The 24,865-nt window shown below is 35.2% G+C and overlaps 2 protein-coding genes and 1 pseudogene across 2 annotated transcripts; 1 reads left to right on the forward strand and 2 right to left on the reverse strand.

The window, feature by feature from the left end:
• Nucleotides 1-5,536, forward strand: LOC136063707 (ras-related protein RABA1f-like; annotated as a pseudogene).
• Nucleotides 5,537-8,106: 2,570 nt separating this feature from the next.
• On the reverse strand, nt 8,107-8,787 carry LOC136063708 (uncharacterized). The gene has a single exon (XM_065764489.1). The coding sequence runs from the start codon at nt 8,785-8,787 to the stop codon at nt 8,107-8,109; it is 681 nt and encodes a 226-aa protein (XP_065620561.1).
• A 606-nt stretch (nt 8,788-9,393) lies between these two features.
• LOC112017269 (uncharacterized) lies at nt 9,394-9,984 on the reverse strand. The gene has a single exon (XM_024049735.1). The coding sequence runs from the start codon at nt 9,982-9,984 to the stop codon at nt 9,394-9,396; it is 591 nt and encodes a 196-aa protein (XP_023905503.1).
• Nucleotides 9,985-24,865: the final 14,881 nt, after the last annotated feature.

Genomic DNA, 24,865 nt, shown 5'->3' on the forward strand with positions numbered 1-24,865 from the left:
TTAACTTTAGCTTTGAATTTCTCTCCCTCTTCTGTCGTAGTATTTTACAAATACAAGCGTCCCCTCTCTCTCTCTCTCTCTCTCTCTCTCAAAATCTCAAATGCGAAGAAATTCAAAAACCATTTCCCGATCCCATTGAAATCAAATCCAAACCTATTTTCATATTTTGATCCTTCAAACCCTCGTTTCCTACCCCAAATTTCAAGCTCAAAAGACAAACAAACGAACCAAATAAAATGGGGGCGTATAGAGCGGACGACGATTACGACTACCTATTCAAGGTGGTGCTAATCGGCGACTCAGGCGTCGGCAAGTCCAATCTGCTTTCCAGGTTCACGCGAAACGAGTTCAGCCTCGAGTCCAAATCCACCATCGGCGTCGAATTCGCTACGCGTAGCATTCATGTCGATGACAAGGTCGTCAAGGCCCAGATTTGGGATACCGCCGGCCAAGAAAGGTAAACCCCATCCCCATCCCCATTTCTCATTTCATTCTTTGTTTTTCGTAATGGGTTTCTTAATTTGGATCTTGGGTGTTTCACAATATTGAATGTGGGTCATGGCGTGTCTTGGATTATTGGATTGTGGGTTATGTGTCAAATGTGTTGTTTTTGTGTGAAGGGTAATGGGTAGTCAATGAATTTGATTCATGCTTTAGAATTCTCCTTGGTTTTGATTGTTTATATTCATTCATTCTTTCTTTCTTTCTTTTTTTCTTTTCTTTTTTTTTTCATTGGATTTGGTATGGTTGATCATGGATTTTGATATTGTTCAAGCTGGCAACGTAGTTTTTTTTTTTTTTTTTTCGTTTTTTTGGGGGTTCAGAGTATTATTCTAGTTCATAGCTGGTTTGTGTCTATTTGATTAGGTTACATTTGATTGTGCAATTTGGAGTTTTGAGGTTTACTACGATATTTGTGTTATTGTATTTGATTGATTAACCAGATGGTATTGAAATTCAGTTTGCTTTGTTTCCTCTGTTCTTTTCTTACTTGTTTGATGTTGAATTCAACAGCCAAGATTCCTGTTGCCATGCCAATCAACATTTGTTGCTCTGTTGTGTGGCTTGGGATGGTGATCCAATGAATGCATAGATTTTATTATTATTATTATTATTATTTTAAAATTTTAAACCATCGTAATTGAACATTGTGGATTCATTTAAATATGCGGATGAGGTACATCTGGATGGTAGACAGGAGCAATTGAACTCCAATCCTGTCATCAGTTATTACCAATGTTGTTGGTGGTGGTGAATGAGAAATTGTTAAACATGTGTTTGATGAAGCTTTAAGATGGTTTTGAGTAATAAACTTGGCAGTTTATTTAAGGTTCCATAGCCACAATATTTTTCTGGCCTTGCTTTCAGCTTTATACTGGAGTGTTAAAGGTTAACTCTTCTTTTAAGTCACTCTTCTTCCATATTTTTCCAGACTGTTCACAGTATACCAAAGTGTTATTAGTTGGTTTAATTGAATAATGATGGAGGAGGTTGCAGCCTCTTGAGATGAAAGCCATTTTCATCATAGACAGTCAGAGGGCGTGTATCATACAGTGATACAAAAGGTTTTTACAGTTGATGTTTTATACACATGAAATAACTTTGCACGATCTATTAAGGCACCCTTCTTGGGCATATTACTAATCTGTTCCCTAAGCCCAAGTGTTATAAGTTGGATTTAGAATATGCGCAATACCTTAGGTATTGCCACCATGTGCAATTGTTCTCAATATTTGAAATTGAGAGTTAAAAAAATCAACTTTCATCCCCGATCTTTGAATAAAAAATATATAAATAAAATAGAGGTAAAACGTAAAAAAAGTGTAGCAAAAATTTTTTTTGGGCAAGTGAAGTGAGGGAGTAATTGCACCCCTAATGTATGGATCCAAATCTGATATGATTGAATGATGGAAGGTTTTACAGCCTCTTGAGATGAGAGCCATTTTCATCATAGATGGTAAAAGGGTATTTGTCATACAGTGATACAAAAAGTTTTAACAGTTATGTTTTATACACATGAATAACTTTGCACTATCTTTTAAGACACCCTTCTTGGCATTTTACCAAACTGTTCACTAACCCAAAGTGTTATTAAGTTCTTTTAATAGAATAATGGAAGGTGTTGCAGCCTCCTGAGGAAAAAGATTTATGTAAATTTCAGCAAAGCGGCACTATGTCAATATTTGTCAATCCATATAAGTTACAGCGGTCTTGGCATAAAGGAGTTTGGGGCATTTCCAACCTGAACCCGAAGAGCCAATAGGAAGAAAGAACCTTAAAATCGTGCCTTTTCACTCAAACTCACTCCTGCTAAAAAGTCTATCTTATCTCACAACTTCTACTCTTAAAGATTCTAATCCCCTAGAGTTTCTGGTTTATATTTCAAAATAAAAAACAATATGTATCAAAAGAAACAAGATAGTTGCTCATGCTCTCAAGCCATTTAACTGATTCTGAATGAACATTTTATGAAGTGTAGCATAAAATAATGGGTAGCAATCATCTTTGATCTTGTTATGCATGTAATTAGCTTCAAATTGATACATTCAACCATGGACTTACTGATCTTTTGTCAAAGCTTCAATCAATTCTTCTAATCATGTAGGATATGTATGTAACAATTAGTGGAAGAGCTATCACTGTAGCTTAGAATCTAAGAGTTTTTTTTTTTTTTTGGATAGAAATAAGCGAAACATGTCATTAACTAACCAAAAGTTACATCTTTAGAGGCTGCATTGCAGAAACAGGAGCCACCTCCAACCAGACAGAATAAATGCATAAAGTTTCAGCATGGCGAGCACATGAACAACACCATTACCTTCCCCACTGACATGATTAAAGAAAATCTCCCCGAAAGATCTACTCATGTGTTTAGCTAAATCCAGCTAATGGCCTACTTTAGATAAATTTGGCACATCAGATTTCAAAACTTCGATTACCATATGAGAATCACCCTCTACAACCACTTCAAAAGGACACACACAGGCAGCAAAAAACTGAGTACAAACAGCAGCAAGAGCTTCAGCTTCCTCAGCGTAGACCTAAATTTTCCAGAGAGCTTAGAGCAGCAATAAACAAGCCTTGATCATTCTAATAATCACCCCCGTCCCAACCTTCTGTATCTCTTCAAACACAGCACCATCAAAGTTAACCTTGAAGAATCCTCGATTTAGAGGCAGCCACTGAGTTTGGGTTCTTGAAGAGACAACATATGAAGCCATCACTGCGCTTTGAACTCAAAAATACTCCCTTNTTTTTTTTTTTCGTTTTTTTGGGGGTGATAATTAGATTGTGTTAGTAAAAAAGACATGTTAAGGAAGCTATAGAGAGTATGACTTTTGATAGAACAGAATGGAGGAAAAGAATATATGTGGACGGCACTAACTAATCTGTTTTGGATCCACAGCCGACCCCAAAATTTTGGGAGTAAGGCATGTTTGTTGTTGTTGTAATTCAATTGTGTTAAATGTAGGAAAGAGGGTTTTTGTTTTGTGTAAGAGATGGTGGGGAGCATGTGGACGTTAATAATGCTTTTAGTGATTAGGCTTATAGTTTAGTTCTTGGTCTGCCGATGGTGTGAAATGCTGTGCTTCCTGAAGTGATTAAGATGAACACACCTTGCTTATATTTCAGGGGCACACCTAATAAGTATTCAAATGGGGGATGTTTTAAACCAGGTAAGTCAAGGAGCATTTGATTTTCACAAAAACATGAGACAAATTATTTAACATTGTAGAACAAAACAATTAGTTCATAAAGTTGTATGATATCATCCAATTCTAAGAGACAGATTAGTATATGTTCCTCTGCACTATTTTTGTCTCACCAATGGAAAAAAGTATTAAAAAAGGTTTGAAACACATTCTCTTATCTTTGGAACCTAGTTAACAGCAATTTCCAACAGCAGGTGATTATGTGTCGTTTCTCTTAATGCTATGGATTTATTGCTCAATTTTGAATTTAGTGGAAAATTGCTACGCTCCTCATACTTTGGAATGGGAAAGTACAATTTACCCAAACTCTGTATCTTCTTTGGAGAACTGTAAACTTTGGTAAATCACTTGAGGATCAAATCAATTTAGATATATCACAAACATATGACTATGTCATCAAAGTTTTATTTGTTTTGTTTATCTTTCAGAAGTTGAAAGGAAGGATTATCTCATCTTAAAAATAAGTTGAATGGTTTTGAATTAATTGTATTTGCCTTTTCGAGGTTTCAAAACTCCTTTCTTTTTCTTGCAAGTCACACAGTTCCTAATTTAATCTCTTTGGTTCCAAAGCCTTTTATTTATTTTACATTTTCTCACTTTTTGTGGGTTACTAATTTCCATCTTAAGCTAATCAATGACTTTGATACACTAGCTTAATTTTTTTTTCCCAGTATGGAAACAAAGAAAGATTGAGAAGATAGAGTTTTTAACTTTTTATGCTTGTATTTTAATTTTATAAGTTATTGGATCTGTTTAGATTGGACCTTTTCTTTCTCTCTTTTTTACAAGGAAATTTCCTTTTTTCTGATTTTTACTTTTTGCTTCATGTACTCATTTTCTTTATTTGTGGAACAAAATAATTTACTCTCTGTTGATTCCATGTTATCATTCATTGTAGAGTAGACTTCTCATTTCACATTCTGTGCTACAGATATCGAGCAATCACAAGTGCATACTACAGAGGAGCTGTTGGTGCATTGCTTGTCTATGATGTCACTAGACATGTCACTTTTGAAAATGTGGAGAGATGGTTAAAGGAGCTTCGTGATCATACTGATTCCAACATTGTCATCATGCTTGTGGGAAACAAGGCAGATTTGCGTCACTTGCGTGCTGTTTCAACTGAGGATGCCACAGCTTTTGCCGAGAGAGAGAATACCTTTTTCATGGAAACCTCTGCCCTAGAGTCCTTGAATGTGGAAAATGCCTTCACTGAAGTGCTCTCTCAGATATATCGTGTAGTCAGCAGGAAGGCTCTTGACGTTGGGGATGACCCAGAGCCTTGCCCAAGGGACAGACTATTAATGTTGGCTCTAAAGATGATGTATCAGCCGTGAAAAAAGTTGGATGCTGCTCTGCATAGCCTCTGCAAATGGTGAAAGCCCTGTTGATATAAAATAGTATCTTTTGCTTTCAAATTTTTTTTTTTTTTTTAATTTCTATGTGGTTTAGAACATCTAAGTCTTTGTTACATGATAGAATGAGACCACATGGGAATGCTTAGTGAACAAATCATGTCTATGACGTATCATGCACCAAGGCTCTAGAATCTTGTTGGAGTTACGATGAAGGCCCTGGTATTTAGATGTAAAGTATTTTTCCCCTGCATTTTTTGCACTCGCATGCTCATTCTCTCACTTTTTCCTTCTTTTTCTTTTTTCACATTCTCTCAGAGTATTATTCTAGTTCATAGCTGGTTTGTGTCTATTTGATTAGGTTACATTTGATTGTGCAATTTGGAGTTTTGAGGTTTACTACGATATTTGTGTTATTGTATTTGATTGATTAACCAGATGGTATTGAAATTCAGTTTGCTTTGTTTCCTCTGTTCTTTTCTTACTTGTTTGATGTTGAATTCAACAGCCAAGATTCCTGTTGCCATGCCAATCAACATTTGTTGCTCTGTTGTGTGGCTTGGGATGGTGATCCAATGAATGCATAGATTTTATTATTATTATTATTATTATTTTAAAATTTTAAACCATCGTAATTGAACATTGTGGATTCATTTAAATATGCGGATGAGGTACATCTGGATGGTAGACAGGAGCAATTGAACTCCAATCCTGTCATCAGTTATTACCAATGTTGTTGGTGGTGGTGAATGAGAAATTGTTAAACATGTGTTTGATGAAGCTTTAAGATGGTTTTGAGTAATAAACTTGGCAGTTTATTTAAGGTTCCATAGCCACAATATTTTTCTGGCCTTGCTTTCAGCTTTATACTGGAGTGTTAAAGGTTAACTCTTCTTTTAAGTCACTCTTCTTCCATATTTTTCCAGACTGTTCACAGTATACCAAAGTGTTATTAGTTGGTTTAATTGAATAATGATGGAGGAGGTTGCAGCCTCTTGAGATGAAAGCCATTTTCATCATAGACAGTCAGAGGGCGTGTATCATACAGTGATACAAAAGGTTTTTACAGTTGATGTTTTATACACATGAAATAACTTTGCACGATCTATTAAGGCACCCTTCTTGGGCATATTACTAATCTGTTCCCTAAGCCCAAGTGTTATAAGTTGGATTTAGAATATGCGCAATACCTTAGGTATTGCCACCATGTGCAATTGTTCTCAATATTTGAAATTGAGAGTTAAAAAAATCAACTTTCATCCCCGATCTTTGAATAAAAAATATATAAATAAAATAGAGGTAAAACGTAAAAAAAGTGTAGCAAAAATTTTTTTTGGGCAAGTGAAGTGAGGGAGTAATTGCACCCCTAATGTATGGATCCAAATCTGATATGATTGAATGATGGAAGGTTTTACAGCCTCTTGAGATGAGAGCCATTTTCATCATAGATGGTAAAAGGGTATTTGTCATACAGTGATACAAAAAGTTTTAACAGTTATGTTTTATACACATGAATAACTTTGCACTATCTTTTAAGACACCCTTCTTGGCATTTTACCAAACTGTTCACTAACCCAAAGTGTTATTAAGTTCTTTTAATAGAATAATGGAAGGTGTTGCAGCCTCCTGAGGAAAAAGATTTATGTAAATTTCAGCAAAGCGGCACTATGTCAATTTTGTCAATCCATATAAGTTACAGCGGTCTTGGCATAAAGGAGTTTGGGGCATTTCCAACCTGAACCCGAAGAGCCAATAGGAAGAAAGAACCTTAAAATCGTGCCTTTTCACTCAAACTCACTCCTGCTAAAAAGTCTATCTTATCTCACAACTTCTACTCTTAAAGATTCTAATCCCCTAGAGTTTCTGGTTTATATTTCAAAATAAAAAACAATATGTATCAAAAGAAACAAGATAGTTGCTCATGCTCTCAAGCCATTTAACTGATTCTGAATGAACATTTTATGAAGTGTAGCATAAAATAATGGGTAGCAATCATCTTTGATCTTGTTATGCATGTAATTAGCTTCAAATTGATACATTCAACCATGGACTTACTGATCTTTTGTCAAAGCTTCAATCAATTCTTCTAATCATGTAGGATATGTATGTAACAATTAGTGGAAGAGCTATCACTGTAGCTTAGAATCTAAGAGTTTTTTTTTTTTTTTGGATAGAAATAAGCGAAACATGTCATTAACTAACCAAAAGTTACATCTTTAGAGGCTGCATTGCAGAAACAGGAGCCACCTCCAACCAGACAGAATAAATGCATAAAGTTTCAGCATGGCGAGCACATGAACAACACCATTACCTTCCCCACTGACATGATTAAGAAAATCTCCTTGCACGCTGGACAACCAAATGAGGCAATTGGATAGATTCATTAAAGAGAGCTTTGTTTCTTTGATTTCAAATAGCCCAAGCTACTGTAACTACTTGTTGCATTGTCTCCACACCATCCTTCTTCAAAACTTGCCACAAAAAATCAATAGAAGACACCCCCACAGTATTATGAATTATAGGACCTAAATCACAATCCTCCCATACTTTTTCTGCATAACAACAGGACCACAGAACTTGTTCTGCAGATTCAGTCTCGCTACCACAAATAACACAGCAGTTTGTGAAACAACACCCATCCTATGCAAATTAAGCCTAGTATGCAGAATAATTTCACAAACTCTCCCTGCAAAATTCTTTCTAGGTAGATTCAGATGCCACAAGGAATGCCAAAAGTAGCTCATACCCGCATCATTGGATAAATTCCCAGTTTCCTCCCTACTCCCCATTGACATATCCACAAGATATGCACTCTTTACAGTAAAGCAACCAGAACTATTCCCCAACAAACTAATAGAGCAACCAGAACTATTCCTCATGAACATAGCCACATCATATGTTCATAGGCCTTTTAAACTACTCAACTCTGTCTAGCATCATCTCCACAATACATATCTAAAAACTGTCTTTTCTTATAACTTATATTCACATCGTTTTAATTGACACTCTTTCCTTCTGCTCATTCCACGTTAATTCGATCACTTTTTACATTGACCATTAAGCCTCCCTTCAAAAGTTCTGGCCGCACATCTAAACCGTCTGACTCTCCTTAATTTCTCAAAAAACGCATCAACATCTATGAAAGAATTTGTTTGATAAGATGATGCAGCACCTGGGTCTTCGCATACCAGACCTTTTTGAACACAAGAATCCTGATTATGGGATGCAATTCCCAGTCTCTCTCTTGCTATCTTCAAGAAGGAGTCGAGGGCTTGATCAACAAGCCCTTGCACATGTCGGATGAGGCAAATACTAGCAACACTTGCATATGTTTTTGTGCCTTTTGAAGGACCGTGTTGCCACAAAAGCACAAATATGCAGTAACACTCTTCTTCTCCATTCCTAAACGAATGTTGGATCTTTTGCACCTTGTGAACAGTTGCATCGTAGAATTTAACTTCCCCATTATCAGTATAATGCGTGGCGCAAACTTTCATGCCCGCGACCACTTTCCTGCACTCCCCATCTTGCAACTGCACGCTACTACGTCGAAACCTGGCCCCGAAATCCTCTATCTCTTTCACAGTATTGAATCTCCCCACATGATATATCTCATCCCACTCGTCCGCAAAGTTCTTGTACTTAATGGTGAGTATGTCACCATTGCTTACCAATTCAACCTCGTACCAAGCATTGTCCTGGAATGCTTGGAATTCCATGAGTTATGAACTATGAAGCAAAGGCCTTTGCTTTACAATTATAAATCGTAGCGCTTGAATTCAGAAAGTTCAAAATCACGAGAATGGTGTTGGTTTGTTGGAATTATAGGTAGCTAGTGTGCTTGTTTGTTATAAGTTATAACCAAAAAAGGGAAAAAAGTACACACAGTAAATCCAGGCTGGCAAAGTCAGAAATACCTTTGGAGTTTGGGTTTCAATTTTCAGATGGGAAGAAAGTGAGAGAGAGAGAGAGAGAGAGTACCTGAAGGTGGTCAGAACCGGAATGGGGAGGTCGGAGCGGAAGCGCGGCAATGCAGGCGGTGGGGCAGGCGGCAGTTGCGGGTGGAAGGCAGTGTGGGTAGGTGAGAGAGATTGGAGAAAAAAAATGGTTTTTTTGTTTTTTTGGGAGCCGGAAAGGTTATTTTTGGGGAAATAGATTTGTTGGAACTTTTGAAACGAGAAGAAATAAAGGCAAGAATTGGCGGAGTTTTGAAAAAATTTCAGGGACAAAATTGTCTTTTGGTTTGGGTTGGTGAGTAAGTTCACGGTTTTGAACAGCTGTTTTTTTTTTTTTTTTGATAGGAAATCACACAAACATAATATTAATCAAACAACAATATCGTTTACATCATGAAGAATTGCCAATTCTAGGAAACCAGGACAATACTTCATCCACAAACACTGATCAACTATGCCCATGGCATACTTTGCTAACAAATGAGATGGGATATTTGCGTTTCGCTTAACATGAGAAAAACCAACATTATTGAACTCCAAGGAAGCTTTGCCAATACCCATAATGACTGCATCAATTGAGACCGGGGCTGAGAAAGAAAGATTTAATGCTCTAGATACAATTAGCGAATCACTCTCAAGTATTAAATCTGTAATCCCAAGCTGCTTTGCAAATTGTAAACCAAATTCAACGGCCTTCGCTTCCGCTTCAAGTGGTCCCAGAGGTGCATGAATTTTTCTGCATGTTGCTGCTACAAAATGCCCATTCCAGTCCCGTACAATAACTCCAACTCCCACAGAATTCAGCTTTGCAAACACAGCACCATCAACGTTAAACTTGAACACCGATATTGGTGGTGAATTCCATCTTTGAACAAACTGAACTGGTTCTTGAAAATTTGGTAATAATTCATTAGCAGCCTGGAACTCCTCCAAATATTGCACAGCCCATTGAAGAAGCATTCTTCCATCCTTTCACTTTCCACCATGACGAACATCATTTCTGTTTCCCCACAAAGCCCACGCAGAAGTCAGCAGCAGCTCAATAGTTTCTGGTGTAGTCTTTTCGTCCAACATCAAACACCATAGCATCTCCTTAAACGAACCAAGACGATCCATCACGGTGGGAAAAACCAATTTCGATGAAGACCATAGTTCTTTAGCACGGGAGCATTTCCAAAAGAAGTGGATTGAATTCTCAGCCTCCTCATTGCATCCATCGCATGTATCAACCTGCAAAACATTTCTTTTAACAAGGTTAGTTTTCAAGGGTAGGATATCTCTACAAGCCCTCCAAGAGAAGTGCCTTATTTTTGGAGGCACGTTGATCTGCCATAGACGTTTCCAGAAGTTGCGTTCTTGGCTGCCATCTGAGCTTGAAACCGTGGATAAGGCTGAAGACATTTGAGTTGCAACCCAATATGCATTTTTCACCGAAAAAGCTCCATTCGTGCTCCAAGCCCAAATCAGTTTGTCTTCTGGCATATTAGAACTTAAAGGAATTGCTTTTATAGCCTCTGCTTCATGCGCCAAAAACAGAGCATCAATGGCAGCAACCTTCCAAGAAGCCTCTTCCTTATTTATCAAATCTCGGACCTTCATATCTTCTGGCATAAACAACCTGGGAGATGAAACCATGAATGTAGAAGGTTTAGGCAGCCATCTATCCCCCAAATCCTGATTTTCTCACCATCTCCAACTCTCCAACGTGTGCCATATTTAACTAGAGGTTGAGCAAACATAATACTCCGCCAAGTAAACGATGGATTGTTACCCAAAACAGCCTGTGAAAAATCACTTGCAGGGAAGTACTTAGCCTTCAAAACCTTATACACCAATGTGTCATGACCTTGTTATTCATGTTGAAACACAGAAATCAGATGCCGATTTGGTATTCCGAGAAAAAAAATCTGGAAAATTGTAGTGACAAGAAAAAAACTAGTACCACAGAAGATAAAAGGATTGAAAGGAAATTCCTGCAAACTCCGCTGATATATTCTTGTCGGATGTAAATTTTAAAAATTTAATTGTTTATTTGCATATTCTTATTAGAATAAAATTTCTCAATATACTAATTTGGAAATAAACTTTTCAAATTTGTTATATATCTTTTATTTTTTTGTGAATTTGGAAAATCTAATCATAAAATTTCACATTCCTTAAATTCTTAACATGCATATCAAATTTTGTTCAAATTGGATATTACTTACTATTCGATCAATAAATTTATTTTTTACATCCAATTTTAAACCATAAAAATTTAAAATTTTAATATTTGCTTGATGAGATAGCAATTAATTTTTGATCTTCTTGAAATTTTACATGCATGAAAAATATAATAAAAACATGCAATCTAACGCTTAGATTATCAAAATTCACATTTAATATAAAGATATAAAAGGAGTTTGCAAACTAGTTTGAAGAAACTTTATTTTTAAATTTCAAATTATCAAACGGTGAGATTTTCAAATTTTACATCTAATTAAAAGATATAAGAAAAGTAATTTGGAGAAAAATCATATTCTTACAAAAGCATGCACAGCTTTCCACATGATTTACTATGATTAGGATTAGCGAAGAAAAAAAATGTTCAACTTTAAGTATTCCTGGACAAAAAATTAGTATTATAAAAAATAAAAATAAAATAAAATAAATGCACAATTTTAGCCACAACTTTTCATGTGGCTAATTGAAACATGTAGTTTGTCATTGTACAAGATGAGTTTTTATTTTTTATTTTTTATTTTTTTTAATAAAGAAAATTGAAAGATTTTTTTATTAAAAAGGGGGGGGGGTCTATTAATAAGCATTCTATCTCACAATGGCACAAATTAAAGATTAATAAATGTTTAATTATGAGTTGTAATGCATACTTTTTAAACAATAAATATACATGTGTTAATGATTTATTAGCTTACATGTACAACTTTATTGTGACTTTATTTTTTGAAAAGTGTATAAAAATATTATTTAATAAAACATTAAATGCATTTTAACCACTATCCTTAAGGCATTTTGTAAGAAATTTCCTAAAAAAAACCTAAATAACTATCTGAATGGAGGTTAAAAATGCAAATTCCAAATGTTGTAGGAAAACTAGACTAATTATTAGTTAATCCGAAAATATGGTGGCATGGTATTCTCACTCTCACTTTCATGATAAATCTTACTAATTAAATTTATGGCGGGATCCATCATAAATGTGGAAGGAGGAAGTATTACATTATTGTACTCTATGAGTGCTTAATAATTTTCCAAAAACCAATTGGTTGTGGGAGTATTCATAGTCTTGTAATTTACTTATATGTCCCTAATCGGTAATTTTAGGTTAAACTATGCTGACCTCACCTCAAAACACTTTGCACCTATCTAGTTCAAAATAAGATGTTTACCTTCGCTAAAATGTAAACTATTTATATTGACCTCTCCCATATGACTAAAAAAAATGATTTAAATTTTTTGAATTTCTTATTTATTCTCCACTTAAATTGTCATTCACCTTATTTTTAATAAAAAATTTGGGATTCTGTTAAAGTATTTTTTTTTCTTTACATTGTTTAAACCCTTTTTTTAGTCATTAGAATAGAGCAGCATAAATAATTTGTGTTTTAGAGAAGGTGAGTGTCTTTTTTAAAACTATAAAAAAAGTGAGCGTATAACGAAATACCTCAGAGAGTTAGTACAATTTTCTAAAAAAAAAATTAGAATGAGGAGCTTATTTAAATAATATTTTATATGAAGAATTCATGTGTGTTTTAATAACAACGCAACAAAGTGACATCACATCACATGTGGATGAACTTGATATATATATATATATATATATATAGTACAAATATGAAATTAATTATAAAAAATTGTATTATTTATTTAGTTCAGCAAGTATCCATTCACCATCAATTTTCATTTAAAAAAAATCCAATGGTTAAAAATAATATTCTACAAAATGTTAAAGAAATAAATGGGAAAAAAATTATGAAAAGTATGTGACCGATATTTGTATTATAGCATTATAATTAAGTGGTTTTATGTCTATAAATTGACAAGTCATATAACATATATAATGACGTAATATAAATTATCATAATATCCATAATAAAAAATAACCAATGATTAACTATTAACTTTGCAAGAGATATAAAAAATACAATTTAAATTAAAAAAATTTAAAATTTTTATGATAAATGTTTATTTATTTATTTATTTATTTTTTTAAGTATTACATTGCCAAGTATAGGATATTAGAGCACTTGTAGCACTGGTGCTAAAAAGCTATATAGCTATTTTAGCTCCACAAAAATAACCATACAAAAGTGGAGCTAAAGCTATTTTTTTTAGCTTCATTGCTACAATGCACATCTATTTATGGATGTGCACTGTAGCTTAGAAATTAAAAAAAAAAAAAAAATTATTCCATGCTTGATTGTGTGTGGCTGTGATGGTTGTGTAATTGTTGTGTGTAGTGGATATATTATTTTATTGTAATAGATATCTTATTTTGTTATGATATTTATATTATTTTATTGTGTTAAAAGTTAAAATAGATCCATTGCTGCAACATGTGTGCAGGTAAAATAGATAAAATAACTTTTTGTGGTGTCAAATAGCTAAATTTTTAGCTCCACTATTGTGAATACTCTAATAGTGTGTTCTAATTCGTTCAGTTCATATTTGGTAATGTCTTTTGTGGGAGGACTTTTGTCTTAGCCCCCAATCAAGTATTGTTTGTTTTGGGATGGGCAATGATCGACTTAAGTCCCACCCACACAAATTTGCTCAATCTCATATCGGGGAGAGACGCCTCACACCCTTGTCTTATAAGTCTTTGGCCTAAGGAAGGGTGTACCTTAGTGTGTGTAATCAGCGAATAATACCTGATTAGGGACCGAGACGAAAGTCCTCCCACAACATGAAATGTCTCTTTAATTGCCACATAATGAGTTAAAATAAGATAGTTTCAAATATATTTGGAGCCTAACTTGTTCCTCCAAGTTTTGGATCATTCATATTTTTAAAAATTTTATTAGTTCAATTGAATGATTTTTTACTTACATTACTATAAATTTTGATAATTTGTATATAAAATGAAACTTTTTAATAATTTCATTATGAAAATGGTAAAAATAAATTTTATTAATTTTATGAAAGATTGTCATTAAACATAATTTTGATTGAAAATACTATGTTTTTTTTGTTGTTGTTGGGTGTATGTATATATATAACTTATCAAATAAAAAAATGTGTGTATATAATAAAAAAAGAGCAAGGTTTAGGTACAATACTTAGGTGTTGTTCTTTAAGTTCACATTTTAAGATTCTGCCATGCGGATTTTTTTCTCATGAGATGGAAGTGTATTTTTAAGTTAGGTAGGCACCAAACATGTTTGAATTTATCTTTTTCAACTCGTTATGTGGCGATTAACAAGTCATTGACTCATTAAAAAAATCTTGTCACTAAAACTATACATGAAATGTCTCTTTAGTTTCCACATAATGAGTTAAAGTAAGATAGTTTCAAATATGTTAGGAGCCTAACTTGTTCCTTCAAGTTTTGGATCATTCATGTTTTTGAAAATTTTATTAGTTCAATTGAATGATTTTTTACTTACATTAGTACAAAATTTGATAATTTGTATAAAAAATGAAACTTTTTAAGAATTTCACTATGAAAATGGTAAAAATAAATTTTATTAATTTTATGAAAGATCGTCATTAAACATAATTTTGATTGAAAATACTATGTTTTTTTTTTATTGGTTGTGTGTATATATATAACTTATCAAATAAAAAAGTGTGTATATATAATAAAAAAAAGAGTAAGATTTAGGTACAATACTTAAGTGTTGTTTCTTAGGTTCCCCTTTTAAGATTCTGCCATGTAAATTTTTTCTCATGAAATAGAAGTATATTTTTAAGTTAGGAAGCTACATAGCTAAATCTTAAGAAGAGAACTTAAGAAATAGTACCTAAAGTACTGTACCTAAATTTTGTTTATAAAAAAAACATATATATATATATATGTGTATGAGAGGTTATCTTGATAAATATATTAATGTTTTAATTTAGCCTCAAACAAAAATTCTTAACTCCGCTATGTAATCTTCCAAATCTATCATAAAGTTAGAATTTTCACGAATCTTCCAAATCTATCATAAAGTTAGAATTTTCACGTGTGATTTTGTTAAAGTATGTAGAGGTCAGTTAAAAAAAAAAAAAAAAAAAAATCATCGGGCCTAGTCCTAATCCATGCGTGATCTAGCCAAATTGTTTGGGCCCTACCTCACATCCCACTCCCACCGCTAAAATGTTGGAAACTTGCAACTATCGACAATCGGGGACGATGGCTATCACATCACATCCCTTGTGGATGAAGATTGCACGCATCTCAACAAAATGCTGTAAGTCTATTTTGGAATTTTGTATATCCTGTAGCCGGCATCTTGTGGATGAAGATTGCACGCATCTCAACAAAATATTGTAGGTCAATTTTGTATATCCTGTACCCGGCATGCCGGGTACAGGATATATCGCCTCTGTTGTTAGTAGATCTGACATTAATTTATATAGGGTGAGTTTTTTTTTTTTTGAGAAGATTTTAAAGGGTGAGTTTAACCAGTATTTTTTATGTATTGGTTAATAGGGTTGTGTTAACGCTGCTTTAAAGTAATTATTAATAAATTATATTAAGACAGTTTTGACACTTACATATAAAAAGAAAAAATTTGATATTATTTTTATGAGAAATATAAAAGTTTGTAAAATAATTATTTTTTTTATAAAATATTTATAAAAATATTTTTTATAAAAAAAAAAAAAAAAAAAATCATCGGGCCTAGTCCTAATCCATGCGTGATCTAGCCAAATTGTTTGGGCCCTACCTCACATCCCACTCCCACCGCTAAAATGTTGGAAACTTGCAACTATCGACAATCGGGGACGATGGCTATCACATCACATCCCTTGTGGATGAAGATTGCACGCATCTCAACAAAATGCTGTAAGTCTATTTTGGAATTTTGTATATCCTGTAGCCGGCATCTTGTGGATGAAGATTGCACGCATCTCAACAAAATATTGTAGGTCAATTTTGTATATCCTGTACCCGGCATGCCGGGTACAGGATATATCGCCTCTGTTGTTAGTAGATCTGACATTAATTTATATAGGGTGAGTTTTTTTTTTTTTGAGAAGATTTTAAAGGGTGAGTTTAACCAGTATTTTTTATGTATTGGTTAATAGGGTTGTGTTAACGCTGCTTTAAAGTAATTATTAATAAATTATATTAAGACAGTTTTGACACTTACATATAAAAAGAAAAAATTTGATATTATTTTTATGAGAAATATAAAAGTTTGTAAAATAATTATTTTTTTTATAAAATATTTATAAAAATATTTTTTAAATTAATGCTCTTAGTACCTTCACTAACAATTTCCTTTTATAAATAATCTAACATTTAATTTAGATTTTTATAAATAAATTAAATTTTACATTTTTTGTTTCACATATACGAAAACTATTTTTTTTTTTAAAAAAATGTAATCCCCAAAACAAACACAAATGACAAATCACATAAATAAAATTTTGGGTAAATTATTTATCTACTCCATAACATTTACCATACATGCCAATTTAGTCCTTCGTATTTTAAATGTGTCAAATTAGTCTATAATTTTTTGTTACTATGTCAAAATGTTCTATGCCCTTAATAATAAGGATGAGCATTTTTCATCCACCACTGAGCAAATAGACACAATACCCAAAGACGAATTGACATATTTGAAAGATCTATTATTAAATTGGCACATAACGTAAAGATTATAAACTAATTAAATAATTTACCCAATAGTTTTTTAGTATCAATTATCAATGTACCACACTACCACTTTTATATTATTGATAGTTTATATATATGAGTTTGGTTAATGTGTGCCCTTATGGCATATATTATTTCTCTATTTTAGGAAATTTTTTTATTGAAAATTGAAAAAAATTGAAAAGAAAGTTAATAACTTTTTTATTTCCCAAAAAAATTTCTTAAAATAGTTTGTTAATATATGCCCCCATACATTAATAAAACACTATATATATATATATATATAAGGAACGTAAAAAGAAAAATTTATTAAAAAAAGGTTTCTCTAAAGGCTAGGGTGACGCTCCCATAAAACCCTAGCCGCTTAGTAGAAGGTCATGCTTAACCCTTGGGTTTAGGCTTCCCTAGTTCGTAGTTCCAGTAAAGAATCAGTGTTATGCCATCATGGAAGATCTATCGGTGTTATGGAAAAAACTCTCGTTGACAGAAGAGGAAGAGAATGAGTACTGTTGCGCGTATTGGGTGAAATAAGTCTGTTAACACAAGGTTAAAGAAGAGAGAGAGAAGATAATATGACACAAGGAATTTACGTGGTTCGGCTATATGTCTACGTCCACGGGAGGCGACAGAATAATTTTCACAATAACTTTGGAGATTACAACAGTGACTTGAAAACACTCTCACACAAACCCAAACCCCAAATACACCCTTGGTTCTCTCTCAAGTAAATAGAGAACACCCTATTGTATTTGGACAAATTGCAAGCCACAACTTCCTACACTTTGGTGCGCACACACAGAGGAAGTTATCCGTAGCTCCCTTCCATTGCTCCTCATTTGATCCACCTCTATTTATAGCCAAACCTTCAGCCGAAATTTCACCATATCAAGTCAACAAAAATGGCAAGCATTTATTGCCAATAGTCATACATTTCGGCTACGCATGAATACACTTACAAGTCGGTTTTGTTCCTTACCATTTCTGGACACTTCATGAATTCAATGAAGTCATATTTTGGCTATTTCTCAAGTGTTCTAGACCAATGGGAATACAAGACTTCTATCAATCAAGAAGTCAATAAATACGGCTATGTCCATGCAACAATTTAATGCATGAGAGTTGTGTTTCTTCACGCAAGAAATCATGCAATTTCTTGCAACTTCCTAATGAATCCTTGGCTAATGTTAAGCCACCAATTTTGACAATTCAAGCCATTCTAACAAGTACAATGGTTAAACCTTTAAGACCACAAGAGGTAAGGTTCTTGCCTCAAAGTTTTTTACTAGATGTGTCCTAAATATGGAGGCCATAGCTCGGACCTTTAAGCAGTTATGGCAGACGAAGGGTGGATTTGAAGTTAAAGATGTGGGAAATCACGTGGTCCTCTTTATGTTTTCAGATAGGTTGGATGTAGATCGAGTCCTTATGGGTGAACCATGGAGTTATGACAAACACTTAGTCTCTTTGTGTCAAATGGAGAAAAACGTTGCCATTAAAGACCTTGTTTTTGACAGGACATCTTTTTGGGTCCAAATCCATGACTTACCTGTTGGGGATATGAATCCAAAAGCAGCGGCAGAGATTGGAAGGGTCTGTGGAGAGGTACATCAGGGACTGCAAGAGTAGGGCAATCAAGATGGTAGCACCTTCATGAGAATCTGAGTGGGGGTTGATACGTCAAAACCTTTGTGTAGAGGGCGCAAAATTCGTCAAGAGAATGGGGAGGCTGGTTGGATTAGGTTCAAATACGAACGTCTACCAAATATTTGTTACTGGTGTGGCAGACTTTCCCATAGCGATAAGGATTGTGAGCTTTGGATACAAAGTCAAGGATCCCTGACTGAGGCAGATAGGTAGTTTGGTGCCTAGCTTCGAGCCCTAACCTTTAACAACAGAAAGTGCTCATCGGTTAAGGTGGGTGGTGTGGAAGTAGGGACGGATGGTGGAGATTCGAATGGGGAAGATAAGAGGAAGGAAAGGGAAATGATTGCCTGTGGAAAAGTGGGGGTACCAAAACATGAAACATCGCAGTTCAGTGAACCCAGTGCTGTTGTTGGGTCACCTCCGGTACACAGAACACTGCTTATGGAAACAAATACCGTGATCACAGTAAACACAAAGTTTTCGAAGTGCATCTTGGTCGAGAAACCAGATTTTCAGCTTGTGCTTTAGGAGATTGACTAGGAGTTATCCAAGTTTGACCCTCCAGAAGTGGGCCTAAGCACAATTGGGCCGATGATTGTTGTGGACTAGTCCGAGGGTCATTCAAATCACATGAATCCTAGCTCCACGGGCTTTCATTCAGATCGGGACGAAACACATGACACACATGGAAGCCCACATGAGTTAAAAAGTAATACACGGGGCTGGAAGAGATTAGTTCAGGATCGGGCTTCTATTGAAACTCAACCCATGCAGACTTAGAAAAAAAAGGTTTGTACGTGAAGAGAAGGATGTTTCTGAAGGTAAGACATTAGGGAAGAAAATGCACGTGACAATGATGGAGGCTGCAAGTCAACCCCCCGAGATCAATGAGTTGCCTAGCATGGAACTGCCGTGGGCCTGGGAACCTACGAACAGAGGAAGAGCTTGAAGAGATCATTCGAGCACAAGATCCCCTAATCATTTTTCTGTCAGAAACTTGGTCTGATAAAAACCGGTTAGAAGAGATTTGTTGTAAGATTAAATATGCAGGTTTATTTACTGTTCCTAATCTAGATAGGGGAGGTGGTTTAGCTCTTTTTTGGAAGTCTGACATTGTTGTTTGGGTTGATAGCTTTTCAAAGAATCACATTGATGTAGTCATGAACAGTGGGACAAAGGAGGTATGGAGGTTTACCAGGTTTTATGGGGAGCCAAATGCAAGCCACAAAGAAGAGGCATGGAACATTCTTCATTTGCTGCACTCGAAACCTCATTTACCTTGGTGTTGTATGGTCGATTTTAATGAACTCTTACACACTAAGGAGAAGAGAGGTGGCAGACTTCGCTCGCATGCACAAATGCAAGCTTTTCGTGAGGCATTGGATTTTTGTGGTTTTCTAGACCTCGGCTTTATAGGACCAGAATTCACTTGGCATGGTAGGAGGCACAAATATATGATATGGGAACATCTAGACAGGGGTGTGGCCAATTATGATTGGATGTCAAAGTTTTCGGCAGTTACAATGAGGCACCTTCACTGCTATTCTTCTAACCATTGACCTATTTGCTTGCACCTTAACCCTAATAATGAAGCCCAGCATTGGATTAGGAAACCTTTTCAGTTCGAGGAGATGTGGCTGGCTGATAAAGGGTGCGGCGACACGGTATTAAGAGCTTGGCAAGTTGAGAACCATGGCACTCCAATGTTCAAGGTGACACAAAAACTTAAGAAATGTAAGAAGATGCTGAAGTCTTGGAGTAGAGAGCACTTTGGCAATGTTAAGAATTAGATTAAAAAGAAAAGGAGGAGTTATGGAAGGCCGAAGAGTTTGTAGTAAATGGAGGTAGCTACGACTTGGTTGTCTCTTTCAACCTTGAGCTGAATTTACTGCTTGAGAAAGAGAGCCGAATATGGAGACAAAGGGCTAGAATGCAATGGGTGGCGAAGGGCGATAACAACACTAAGTATTTTCATGCGGTGGCAACTCAAAGAAAAAGGCGAAATTTTATCAAAGGTATTCGGGATGTAGATGGTGTGTGGCAGTTTGATGAGGGGGCTGTTTCTAGGATCTTTGTAGAGTTTGATACCAGACTCTTCTCATCATCCAATGTTCATGATCTTGACCGAGTGTTGGAGTGTGTGAAAAGGGTTGTTACGGACAGCATGAATTCTAAATTAATGAAACCTTACAGCAGAGAGGAAGTGGATGCTGCCATCAAACAAATGGCTCCTTCGAAGGCATCGGGTCCTGACGGGATGCCCCCTGTTTTTTATCAGTCATTTTGGTTGAATGTGGGGCCTGATGTCTCTAATGCTGTCCTTTCATGTCTTAATTCTGGTACTTTCCTTAAGTCCATCAATCACACTTTTATTACTTTGATTCCTAAAGTTTGCAATCATGAGAATGTTTTAGATTTTCGACCTATTAGTTTGTGCAATGTGTATTATAAAATTATTAGTAAAGTTATTGCTAACAGATTAAAGCCTTTGCTCAACTCTATAATTTCAGAGGCTCAAAGTGCTTTTACTGTAGATAGACTTATTACTAATAACATTTTGATAGCTTTCAAATCCTTACATTATATAAAAACCCAATGCTCTGGGAAGGAGGGTTTTATGGCCTTGAAGCTTGATATGAGTAAGGCCTATGATATGGTGGAATGGAAGTTTCTGGAGAAAATCCTTTTGCAAATGGGATTCCAAGATTCATGGGTAGCTATGATCATGCAATGTGTTTCAACAGTGACTTACTCCATTTTGCTTAATGGAGAACCTCAGGGGTTTATTCAACCATCTAGGGGTTTGAGACAGGGTGATCCTCTTTCTCCTTTCCTATTTCTGTTTTGTGCAGAGGGTTTAAATGCTTTCCTTTGCAAAGCTGCCGAAGATAACGAGATCAGAGGCTTATCAATTAGTAGACAGGGCCCACAAATTACTCACCTCTTCTTTGCAGACGATTCTCTTTTATTTTGCAAGTCAAACACGACCCAATGTTTGAAAATTCAGCAAATTCTAGACTGGTATGAAGTTGCATCAAGTCAGCAGGTGAATATGGCTAAGACCACTCTCTTTTTGAGCCGAAATACCCTTGAAAATGTTTAGCAATAAATCAAGGTCTTGTTGGGTGTGCTGGCCATAAAACACTATGAGAAATATTTGGGTTTACCATCCTTTGTGGGGAGGCAGAAGAAAGCATGTTTCAACCAAACAAAAGAGAGATCTGGAATAAGATGCAAGGGTGGAAGGAGAGGCTACTCTCACAAGCTGGAAAGGAAGTGATGATTAAGGCGGTGGTCCAATCCATCCCTACATATTATATGAGCGTGTTTCAATTGCCAATAGGCTTAATCAAAGACATTTAAGCAATGATTTGCAAGTTTTGGTGGGGGCATCAAGATAATGCAAGGAAGATGCAATGGGTGAAATGAAGTACTCTTTGCTCCTCAAAATCTCTTGGTGGAATGGGTTTCCGAGATCTAAGACAATTTAATGATGCATTACTTGTGAAACATGTATGGAGGCTTTACCATGAGAAGGATACTTTGCTTTACAAAGTTTTTAAATCTAAATATTTTCCTAATGGGAGTATTTTAGACGTGGACATCAATCCTCGAAGTTCTTTTGCATGGAAGAGCATTTTGCAGGCAAGAGAGGTGATTTACAAGGGGTTTAGGTGGAGAGTTGGGGATGGGTCAAAAATAAATATATGGACTAGTAGATGGGTGGAGTCATCTGGAGGTGGAAAGATCCTATCTCCTCAGCACGATTCATCGTTGGTGGTTGTGAAGGACCTGTTTCTACCTGGCTCAAAGGTATGGAATATGGAGCTTATAGATCAGAATTTTTTTCAGTGGGAAGCGGAGGGTATTAAGAGCATTCCTGTCAGCCTACATACAGATGAGGATCTTCTTATTTGGCCTAGAACACCTGATGGTCTGTACTCAGTGAAAAGTGCCTCTCAGCTTTTGGCAAATAAGCATAAGCAGGCACAAGCAGGTTCATCGGATGTCGAAGCTGGCAAATGTCTGTGGAATGAATTTGGAAGCTTAAGGTGCCAAACAAAGTGAGACATTTCTTGTGGCGTGCGGCATTTGACTCATTACCCACTAATTTTAATTTTTGCTCCCAGCACATCATTTCGGATAATAGTTGTAACTTGCGTGAGGTTATCACCTAGAAGATGTGCTTCATTTCCTTTGGTTGTGTGACTACGCCAAATGTGTGTGGCTCTCGGACCAGACCTTTAGTTTTCCACACACAAAAGTTTTTAGGAGTTTTAGAGACTTGGTATCATTTATACTCTTCGGCACCTCCACTAACATTGCTGCTTTGTTTTCCATGGTTGCTTGAAGTATTTGGACCCGTTGCAACAAATTACGAGTAAAACAGCAGGTATGGGATGTAGGAGACACGGTCAAGAAAGCTAAGGAATTGCTGCAAGAGTTCCAGGACGTGCAACGTCCTTCCACGAGGTTAGTGGTTCCACGTGAGGTGGTGTGATGGAAGCCTCCCTCTATAGGATTGTTCAAGATCAATTTTGATGGAGCTATCTTTGAGAACATGGCATTTGCTGGTTTAGGGATTGTTGTTCGGGACGAGCAAAGGATGGTCATCTCTGCTCTTAGTCAGCGTATTCCTCTACCCAGTTCGGTGGACATGGTGGAAGCTTTGGCAGCTAGGTGAGCTCTCATCTTTGCCCAAGAAATTAGTATTTCAACAGTGGAGGTAGAAGGTGATTACCTATAGGTCATCAAAGCTATCAAAAATCAGAAGCAAGATAGATCGTGGATGGGTCACATTATACATTATATTAAGTGGTTGGGTTCTTGTATGCAGTCATGTAGTTTTTCTCATATTTGTAGGGGGGGTAATAGATTGGCTCACTCCCTTGCTAGAAAAGCAGTTTTAGCTGTTGATACCGATGTGTGGTTAGAAGAGCTATCATAAGACTTAGATGATGTTTTTCAGTCTGATTTACCTTAACAAAGTTGACTTATCTGTTTCTCAAAAATAAATAAATAAATAAATAAAAGGAACTTATACTGAATTAAATTTTTTTTAAACTATAGATTCATGGCTTAATATTTTTCTTTTATTTTTTTTAGAAGGTTGTCTCAATCTATGCTTGCCAGCCTGGCATTTCCATTATAATATGGACAAAGTTTTATCTATAAACTATGCTATTTTAAGTTAGTATTTTCTTTCTAAAAAAAAAGTTAGTATTTTATTCCATTAATCATGTATACGTAATACGCTTTTGAAAGTGAGATTAGGCGCGGAACCATGAATTAGTGTCTGGGGGAGGGGAGGGGGCGAGATGCTATATATACACATACACACAAAAGTTACCTGTTTGCAAAAGTATCATATAACAAATATATAAAAAAGAAAAGAAAAAAAAGGACTTAGCATCTTCCATTAAAGTCAACACTCAAAATACGTACTAACTAAGTGAAACAACCAATATCGTCCATCAATTTAGATTCTCCAAATTTAAGTAGAAGCCAATTTGTAATTCTAAATAAAAATAGTGAGAAAAGCTTATCAATTGCCAATTGGTTAAATAATTTAAAGGGGAAAAAACATGAAGCATAATTTGAAAAAATAGAAATGAAAAAACTGAAAAGAAGGTTTTTGAACCTATCAAGATTTTAAAGCTATTTTCATTTAGATTCAAATAAGAAAATTCTTTATTAAGGTAGAAAGAACAAACTATGTATATGGTCCATTATTATATAAAGTCATTAAACAACTAAACAAAGATAATGTGAGAGTATTTGCTAAACAAAGTGAATTGGCTTCTCAAAAAAAAAAAAAAAAGTGAATTATAGATTGGCATTATTAGAGGGTATTTTAAGCCAAAAGTAGATCTAATAAAAGTAAATGTGAGAGCACCGGTTCTAATGAGAGACTTGAGTGGTAGCTAGAAAGGAAGTGAACGGTTTAAAAAGTTTTGGGAAAAATGTGAATGAAGCTAGAATGCTGAGCTAAAATTAAATGTCAATAGAACTTTTGGCTAATGTTTTGGGACCTGGGACGGGGAGAAAGAAAGGAAGTGAACGGTTTAAAAAGTTTTGGGAAAAATGTGAGAGAGGGGGGGGGGGGGGGGGTGGGGGGGGGGATGGCCCTCCTATAGCTACACATAGTTCCGCCCCTGAGTAAGATGACAATAGGAACTAAAATGAAAACATGGCCAAAATATAGGGAACAAAAAAGGTATTTTTACATGTATATAATTATGGAATACAAATTGTGTATATAAACTTTTTCATATTGGGTTATTTAGATGATTCAAACTTCATTCTATAATCCTAGTTTTTTTCATTGTTATTCTTAAGGTAATCAAAGATCTTTCTCATCAAGATCCACCATCATATCTATTA

Source organism: Quercus suber, unplaced genomic scaffold (assembly GCF_002906115.3).
Source record: "Quercus suber isolate HL8 unplaced genomic scaffold, Cork oak 2.0 scaffold_564, whole genome shotgun sequence".
NCBI lineage: Eukaryota > Viridiplantae > Streptophyta > Magnoliopsida > Fagales > Fagaceae > Quercus > Quercus suber.